This window comes from Chlorocebus sabaeus, chromosome 6 (assembly GCF_047675955.1).
Source record: "Chlorocebus sabaeus isolate Y175 chromosome 6, mChlSab1.0.hap1, whole genome shotgun sequence".
NCBI classification, from domain to species: Eukaryota; Metazoa; Chordata; class Mammalia; order Primates; family Cercopithecidae; genus Chlorocebus; species Chlorocebus sabaeus.
The window spans coordinates 59,877,264-59,886,504 of record NC_132909.1 but is presented as its reverse complement, the minus strand read 5'-3'; the positions used below and the strand labels follow the sequence as shown (position 1 = coordinate 59,886,504).

At 59.8% G+C, this 9,241-nt stretch overlaps 1 protein-coding gene across 2 annotated transcripts; it reads right to left on the bottom strand.

Moving 5' to 3' along the window:
- Positions 1 to 668: 668 nt before the first annotated feature.
- DIRAS1 (DIRAS family GTPase 1) lies at positions 669 to 8,463 on the bottom strand. Of its 2 annotated transcripts, none has more exons than XM_037994515.2 (2): positions 8,376 to 8,463; positions 669 to 4,620 (listed from the first exon to the last, which is right to left on the bottom strand). In XM_037994515.2, the coding sequence occupies exon 2, from the start codon at positions 4,548 to 4,550 to the stop codon at positions 3,954 to 3,956; it is 597 nt and encodes a 198-aa protein (XP_037850443.1). In that variant the 5' UTR covers positions 4,551 to 4,620; positions 8,376 to 8,463; the 3' UTR covers positions 669 to 3,953. The 2 variants fall into 2 exon arrangements, with proteins under 2 accessions (XP_037850443.1, XP_037850444.1); XM_037994516.2 differs by having other exon boundaries at positions 669 to 4,682; positions 8,376 to 8,462.
- Positions 8,464 to 9,241: the final 778 nt, after the last annotated feature.

Sequence of the window (9,241 nt, the reverse complement as noted above, 5' to 3'; positions counted from 1 at the left end):
CCCTTCACCCCATCCCTCACTTCCTACACCCATCGCCTCCTCCACCCTTCATCCCATCCCTCACTTCCTACACCCATCGCCTCCTCCACCCTTCATCCCATCCCTCACTTCCTACACCCTTCACCTCCTCCACCCTTCACCCCATCCCTCACTTCCTACACCCATCGCCTCCTCCACCCTTCACCCCATCCCTCACTTCCTACACCCTTCACCTCCTCCACCCTTCACCCCATCCCTCACTTTCTACACAGGTTCCCTCCTCCACCCTTCACCCCATCCCTCACTTCCTACACCCATCGCCTCCTCCACCCTTCATCCCATCCCTCACTTCCTACACCCATCGCCTCCTCCACCCTTCATCCCATCCCTCACTTCCTACACCCTTCACCTCCTCCACCCTTCATCCCATCCCTCACTTCCTACACCCTTCACCTCCTCCACCCTTCACCCCATCCCTCACTTCCTACACCCATCACCTCCTCCACTCTTCACCCCATCCCTCACTTCCTACACCCTTCACCTCCTCCACCCTTCATCCCATGCCTCACTTCCTACACCCATCGCCTCCTCCACCCTTCACCCCATCCTGCACCTCCCCACCCTTCCTGATTCTTTGCAGGTGGTGAACTGACACGCCACCCCCACCACAGAGACGGGCACCATGCTGGTGGGGAATGCAGGATCCACTTTTTTATTGCAGGAAGACTATGTCTAGAGCAAAGGCTACACAGACCCCACGATGGGGGAGTGGGGACACCCACATGCGGGGGGAGAGGGGGTGGGGGCGGAGTCACAGCAAGCATGGCCTGGCACAGTCCTCAGCACCAGCGGTGCCCAGGCAGTATGGGCCAGCAGCCAGGGCAGGCTCAGGCCCCCTCCTATTGCAGATCCCCTCTCTCCCCAGGGTCGGGGCAGGGTCTGGGGTGGGAGAGGCCTGGAGGTGGGCAGGGCCCCAGGGAGATTGTGCTATCAGGGTGTGTCCCTGAGAAAGGGCCGCAGACCCCTGCCCAGCCTCACTCTCTCCGGCACCTTCAGAGCCCAGAAGCTACTGCCAGGACAGGAGAGGAGGCAACGTCAGCCGCTGGTGGGCCCTGGGCCAGCCCAAGTTTTGGGGGGACCCCGCTCTGCTCAGACACAATGCCAGCTCTTCTGGGAGCCCAGTCCAGGTGCTGGATAGCAACACACACACATGTATGCACACTCCCTCTCTCTGAGTGTGTCCAGTAAACATTTGTTGAGTAAACACTCACATGAACACAGAGAAAAACAAACATGCTTGTACCAAATCAGACACGAGCAACATGTTATCTACATCGTCCCATGTACCAAATCAGACACGAGCAACATGTTATCTACATCGTCCCATGTACCAAATCAGACACGAGCAACATGTTATCTACATCGTCCCATGTACCAAATCAGACATGAGCAACATGTTATCTACATCGTCCCATGTACCAAATCAGACATGAGCAACATGTTATCTACATCGTCCCATGTACCAAATCAGACACGACCAATCTGTTATCTACATCGTCCCATGTACCAAATCAGACATGAGCAACATGTTATCTACATCGTCCCATGTACCAAATCAGACATGAGCAACATGTTATCTACATCGTCCCATGTACCAAATCAGACACAACCAATCTGTTATCTACATCTTCCCATGTACCAAATCAGACATGAGCAACATGTTATCTACATCATCCCATGTACCAAATCAGACATGAGCAACATGTTATCTACATCGTCCCATGTACCAAATCAGACATGAGCAATCTGTTATCTACATAGTCCCATGTACCAAATCAGACATGAGCAACATGTTATCTACATCATCCCATGTACCAAATCAGACACGAGCAATCTGTTATCTACATAGTCCCATGTACCAAATCAGACATGAGCAATACGTTATCTACATAATCCCACCTGGCCACATGACTACAGAGACACATGCGTGCAATCTCTCTCTCTCTCTCTCTCAGTGTACAAAAGCGCACACGCACACACACACACACACAGTGCTTCCTCACACCCAATAAGACCAACACCTCCATTTCACCTTCCCTCGCTGACTTAACTGCCATGCTCCAAGCCCCACTATGGAGAGACCCACATGGCACAGAACAAAGAGCAGCTTCCAGCCAACAGCCAGCGAGGAACTGAGGCCCTCAGTCTTGCAACAGCAAGGAACTGAATGCTGCCACAACCGCATGAGCTTGGAAGAAGCAAATCCTTCCCCGATCAGGCCTTCAGATGAGACCTCTGCCTGGCCAATGCTTTGATTGCAGCCTCCTGAGATCCCGAGTAGAGGACCCAGCGAACCTGCACACAGGCTCTGACCTGCAGAATCTATGAGATAATAAACGTGTGTTGTTTCTGGTTGCTCCGTTGGTGGTCACTGGTTACACAGCAATATCCGACTGATACAGATTTGGGACCAAAAGTCACATGGCTAGAGAGTCATGTTGCTATTGAGTAGAACAGAGATCGTGTCCCTCAATCAGGACAAACATATTTACAGATACATGCTCTCAGATAAACCATATCACCCGCTCCCCAAAATATAGTCATGCTCATACAGGCACAAAGATTCACACAGACACATCACAAATACCCAGTCTTGTTGACAACCACACACAGGTATCTACAACTACCCACCTCTCTATAGACCCTACACCACTATTACACACACAGACTGCCACGAAAACATACCATCCCAGACAGACACACACAGGTATACACGCAGATGCACTTAGATACAAGTCACCCATCCACGCACCCCAGGTTGCACAAATACACGGAATACACCGTTCCATAGTCACTTCCATGTATGTTGGACACAACCCTGTGGGGTCACATGAGTGTGGTATCACTCAGACTCTCTCACAAAAACACCCAGAACCTCATGGTTACAGATACACCTGACTCCAGGACGCCACCTTCCCGGGTGGGCCCTGCTCTCTGGGGCACAGGTGGTGGGGAGGAAGTGGGCGGGGCAGACCTCTGCCTGGAGGCCCCTCGGATCCTGCTGGTGCTGGGTCCTATCGGCTGTCCCTCTACGGGGGTGTGACTGATGTCTCTCTGGCCAGGGCCCCGGGCACCCCCTCCTGAGCACCCCAGGTCCCCACCCACCATGCGTTGCTAACGTCTCTGTCTTGGTGGAAGAGACGGGTCCCCGGGTGGACGGTGTCTGGGAAGCCCCTCCACGTTCATGGTGCCTCTCCGACCGGGCAGTTGTGCTGTGGATGTGGCCGGTACCGGGGGTGGGACTCGAGGCTGGCAGGGGCACTGCTGCAGGCCCTGTGGTTATTGCCTGGTGGCCTGAGGCCCATCCCGCGGGCCCCACACCCCAGTGTGAAGACAGAGGAGAGAGCTGCGTTCTGGGACCGGAGGAGGGGCACAGATCAGAGGTCGTGAGGGGCTGGGTGGGCTTGGGTGTATGTTAACACCAAACAGGAGAAAAAAAGAAAAAAATATCTGAGGCTGATGTGCATTTTCAACTCCCCCCTCCCCCGGAAGGTCACAGTGATCAAATGTGAGGGACGGGACGCGCAGGTCTGGCTGGGGACACCCCAGGGAAAGAGATGGAGATGGGGAAATGCAGCCTCCTCTGATCCCGGCGGGAATAAGCAGCTCCTCTTGCCGGCTCCCCAGTCCTGTTTTCCCATCTGCAGGACAAGGGGGGCCACCTCCAGCTCTTGGTTTTGGGGGGCGGGTACAGACAGAACAGGAGGGTGGAAAGAGAGCGGGGGAGGAAGAGCCCCAGCCCTGCCTCGGGATGGGCAGGGGCAGCGGAGAGGGGGTGGCCTCGGTTTCCCCAGCCGAGGTGTCGGAGGAAGGATGAGAGAAGAGGAGGAGGCCGAGGAGGGTGTCATTGTTGGGGGAGGCAGCGGGGGCCGGGGCCAGTGGGGGTGGGCGGCGGGCAGGCGGGCGTTCCGGGCTCACATGAGGGTGCATTTGCCCTTGACGCGGTCTGTCCTCTTCTGCTTCCCGGAGCGCTTGCCGTCGATGTTGAGGCTCATGTTCCGGCGGGTCTCCAGCGTCAGCAGCTCCTGGAAGAGCTCCTTGACGTTGTAGTTCATCTTGGCCGAGGTCTCCATGAAGGCACACTTCCACTCCTGGGCCACCGCCTGCGCCTCGCGCGTGTCCACCTCCCGCTGCGTCTCGTCACACTTGTTGCCCACGAGCATCACGGGGATGTCCTCCACGCTGCCCTTGATCTGCACGATGAGCTTGTAGATGGGCCCCAGCTCCTCCAGTGACTGCTTGCTGGTGACCGAGAACACCAGGATGAAGGCGTGGCCCTTGGAGATGGACAAGCGCTGCATGGCCGGGAACTGGTGGCTGCCGGTGGTGTCTGTGATCTGCAGCGTGCACACACTCTTGTCGCAGCTGATCACCTGCCGGTAGGTGTCCTCGATGGTGGGGATGTACGTGTCGCGGAACGTGCCCTTCACGAAGCGCAGCACCAGTGAGCTCTTGCCCACGCCGCCCGCCCCAAACACCACCACGCGGTAGTCATTGCTCTGTTCGGGCATCTTCCCCGCGGCGGGTGGGGGGCCGGGCCTGGGAGGGTCTGGTGCCGGCTGCAAGAACCCCAGACCGAGCCTGTGCGGAGAGGAGGGTCAGACGTCAAAGGCCACCCAGGCTGGAGGAGACAGCCCCACGCCCTAGGGAGAGAGGCGGACAGGGTGGCTTCTCAGAGGAGGTGGCTGCTGTGCCTCCTGCCTCCCGAAAAGGCCCATCTGCTTGCTGTGGCTGACTTTGCAGTTCTGTCCTGCAGGCGGACCCACAGCCAACACCCTTTGCTTACTCCTCCCTAACCAAATCTGGGGCCTGAGCTTCCCCGGGGGGCGCTGAGCTAGGAGAGGCGTGAGAGACGCCGGGATGCCCACGAAACTCCTTCCCCTGGTGTGGGTGTCCCTTCCAGGCTGTGCCGGCTTCCTCCTCTCTTCCCAGTGTGGCAGGGGCCCCTGGAAGCTAGCAGGTCTGGCTTCCACCTCTCGCTCCACAGCTGCCTGACTCTGAGGCCTTGCTGAGCCATTGTGCCACCCTGAGCCTGTTTGGTGGATCAAACGGTGCCCATCTCCAACAGCCATGGCTCCCCTGCTCTTCCCCCACCCCGGAGATGGCTAACCCTCGTGGAATCGCACATGGTGCAGTGTTTAAGATGCATGTGTCAGGGCCGCAGCCCTACATATGATGAATCAGTCGGCCAGGGCAACAGGCCTGGGAACTTGTATTTTTATTTTATTCTTCTTATTTATTTATTTATTTATTTTTAGACAGAGTTTCGCTCTTGCTGCCCAGGCTGGAGTGCAGTGGCGCAATCTCGGCTCACCGCAACTTCCGCCTCCAGGGTTCAAGCTATTCTCCTGCCTCAGCTTCCCAAGCAGCTGGGACTACAGGCGCCCGCCACCACGCCCGGCTAAATTTATATTTTTAGTAGAGACGGGGTTTCTCCATGTTGGTCAGGCAGGTCTCGAACTCCTGACCTCAGGTGATCTGCCCACCTCGGCATCCCAAAGTGCTGGGGTTACAGGTGTGAGCTACCGCACCTGGCCTTCCTCTTATTTTTTTTTTTTTTTTTTTTTTTTTTTGAGACGGAGTCTTGCTCTGTAGCCCGGGCTGGACTGCAGTGGCCGGATCTCAGCTCACTGCAAGCTCCGCCTCCCGGGTTTATGCCATTCTCCTGCCTCAGCCTCCGGAGTAGCTGGGACTACAGGCGCCCGCCACCTCGCCCGGCTAGTTTTTTGTATTTTTAGTAGAGATGGGGTTTCACCGTGTTAGCCAGGATGGTCTCGATCTCCTGACCTCGTGATCCGCCCGTCTCGGCCTCCCAAAGTGCTGGGATTACAGGCTTGAGCCACCACGCCCGGCCCTCTTATTTTTTTTAAGACCAAGTCTCGTTCTGTTGCCCAGGCTGGAGTTCAGCGGTGTAATCTCGGCTCACTGCAACCTCTGCCTCCTCGGTTCAAGCAATTCTCCTGCCTCAGCCTTCAGAGTAACTGGGACTACAGGCACACACCACCACACCCAGCTAATTTTTGTATTTTTAGTAGAGATGGGGTTTCGCCATGTTGGCCAGGCTGGTCTTGAACTCCTGACCTCAGGTGATCCTCCCGCCTCAGGCTCCCAAAGTGCTGGGATTCCAGGCGTGAGCCACTGCGTCCAGCTGGAACTTGTATTTTAAGGCTGCTCTCCTCACCTCCCATAAATGGGATCCTGAGGCTGGGAGTCTGAGAACCACAATTTGCAAATCAGGGCACCAATTTCCAATAGCCACCCTGGGAGGCAGGGTCTTGCAGCCCAGGTGGGACACAAACATACACAACCAGAAGCTGAATGGGAAAATCCCCACTCCCTAAATTATAAAATCAAACTATGGCCTGGCATGCCCTAGGCCTTCCTGTTCAGGTCTGATGGATCCTTAGGAATAGCGCTTCCTGGGAGGGGTCCTTTTGGTCCCTCTCTTCTCTCTTGGGCTCAGAGAGGTCCAGCAGCCTGAGGAGGTCACACAGCACAGCAGATCCTGAAAGGATGGAGGTGGGGAGAGAACCCTGGGGGAATGGCAGGTGGCTTATCTCCAGAATTTATGTCCTCCCCTCCCCTTCCTCCTTCCAGTCTCTGGGATGGGGGTGGGGAGTCCCCCAGCAAGGTGGTCTACAGTGGGAGAGAAGGAGGCACCAGTTCCTACTTGCTGTTGTACTTGGGGTGGGGGTGTGTTTATGGGGAGGGTCCAGAGGTTCCCCGGGAGCCAGTGGTTTGAACCTAAACAGGCACATTCAAGTCCCCAAGCCTCCGTTCTCTCTTCTGTGAAATGCGAGCCACTGTTGGGACAAGTAAGGTGACAAGGTGGAGAAAGGTCCCAGGCAGTGCCCCGTCCAGCAGAGACTCCGATCACCACAGTGATCACAATCACAAGGGCTTGGGGCCGGTAGGCAGAGCACTTGGCTGTGCCAGTTGGTTGCAAAGGCACCTTCTGGATTATCAAGGGTAACAGATTTGCCAGAAAAAGAAAACAGGATGATGAAAGCGCCAGCTGACACAGTCCCCAGTTGTGATGAGCCAGGCAAACTTCTGGGCGCCTCGGCAGTGCCAACTCATGTGATTGGCTGCCGGGTGTGTGGACTCCATGCATAGTAATTCTGGACATTCGGAGGAGGCTGGGGGTGCTGGTGGTTGGGGGGAGGCGGCCTGCGCTGCAGACCCTGCCCTTTCCTGGGTGGGCGCCCTGAGAGGCAGGCACGCTGCTGTGCAGAAAGATGCCACCAAGATGGGTCTGGGGTCCTAACGGCCATGGGTTCTGTGGACCCAGACCCAGCCTTTGCCTTGCTGTGGGCGCCGAAGCTCCAGCCCCCATCAGCAGCACTGTCCTCCCCGAGCAGCCCCGCTGGGTCTGGAATCCCTGACTAGGAAGGCGCTTGCACTCCAGAGCCCTGAAGCCCACGAAGCCCACGCGGCTTCCCACCTCCACCTCCTGGGGGATGCGGGTGGAGGGAGGGGGTCGTGGGCACTGAGGCGGGAGCAGGAGGGGCTGGCTCAAGGTCACAGAGCAGGGAGGTGGAGGCGCATACTGGGCTGGAAGCCCACCCTGCTTGGCTACACTCCCGGGGTTTCCCGCCTGTGCCGGGCAGCCCACCGCCGGACACCCAGGCAGGGCCAATGTACCCCAGCCCTGGGTCCCTGAAGCCCGGCTCCTGGCCGGACACGGAATGGTTGGTGGGGGCGGGGGTGTCAAAGCAAGCTCAGGGTCAGGAAAGCAGAGAGAGCCGCGACCCAGGGGTCTAGCAGGGGTCACGCCTGACCAAGGGTGGGGCGGGGGTCTGACCCAGGGCCGCCTGACCGGTGAGGGGTCTGATGGAGAGAGGGCCTGCTCTAGGGGGCCGAGGGCGCAGAGGCACAGTGCGGGGCCAGCCCAGGGGCGCCCCTTGACTCAGGAGGACCTCAGTGGTGGAGAGGAGGAGCCCACCCCGGGAAGGGGCGCGGAGGGAGGGGCTTGGCTGGGCAGCGGGGCGGAGGGCGAAGTGGGCAGCTGCAGGAGGGAGGAGGCCCTGCCCGAGGGGACCAATGCGGAGAGGGGCGGCGGGGTGGGCCTCGGTGGGGCGGGCTGGGCAGGGGGGGCGCCCTCCGGGTGGGGGAGGGGAGGCAGCCGGGAGCTGTCCAAGGTGAGCCGCGGAGGGGCCGGCCGGGCTGGCGGGATGGGACCGGGGGCGCCCGGCCAGGGGCCCTGGAGCCAGGCGGGGAAGGGCCCGGCCCCGAGGCCCGGGAGGGTGGGGCCGGGACAAAGGAGGGACGCGCGGCGGGGAGGACGGCCGGCGGGGGGCTGCGCAGGGACCCCCGCCCCGCCCCGGGCCGCCTACCTGGGCCCGCTGGTCCCTGCGGCGCCGCGGCCGCTGCTCCTGCCCGCTCCGGTGTCCGCTGGCGCCGCCGCCCCCCGCCCGCCCGAGCCGCCGCAGTCGCGCCCGCGCCGTCCCCGCCCGCCGGGCCCCGCGCTCCGCCCCGCCCCGCCCCGCCCCGGGGACCCGCGCCCACGGGGCCCGCGCGCCGCCTGGCCAAGGTCACCGCCGGCCCACGAGGGACCCCGGACCGCGACCCCCACGGCACCCCTGCCCGCGCCCGGGGTGGGGGAGGTCGCCAGGATCCGGGACCCCCGCCTTGCCACGTGGCCACCTGCGCGCGCCCTCCCTCGGGATGGGAGCGTGGGGCCGCTTCGCGGGGAAACCCCGAGTGGGGGCCAGGAGCCCGGCTCGGGAGGAGCAGAGTCCAGCCGGGGGTGGGGGGCTTTGGCAGAAATGCGGATAAAGGGGGTGCAGAATGGGGCCCCTGAGGCCGGCTGGGGCCCGGTCACACGCAGGGCGGGGAACCAGAGGGGTGCGTTGTGAAATGAGTACGTCCATAATCAACACTCAATGAACAGGTTTAGAAGCCGGCGGAGGTGGGAGGGTTCAGGTCAGTGGGGTGCACCTGGAGGCCCACCCATCCCAGGGGCCTGGGCAGGGGCGGGGTGGGGGTAGAAGTGGACTTAGCGCTCCTTAGGGCTGGTTTTGTGGACTGGGAGGCAGCCCATGGCAGTCAGGCCTAGGGAGGTGGGGGATGAGCAAAGGAGGCTGGTGCTGCTCTGCAGAGAATGGGTTTGCGGTGTTGGGTTAGGAAAATGTTTGTGTTCCCCCAACAGGAGGCGTCTTAGGGGAGCACTGGCTTTCCTGATGGCGTCTGTGTATCCACA

Coding starts and splice junctions, on each gene's coding strand:
- DIRAS1 (XM_037994515.2), bottom strand. CDS start 4,550: ATGCCCGAACAGAGCAATGACTACCGCGTGGTGGTGTTTGGGGCGGGC.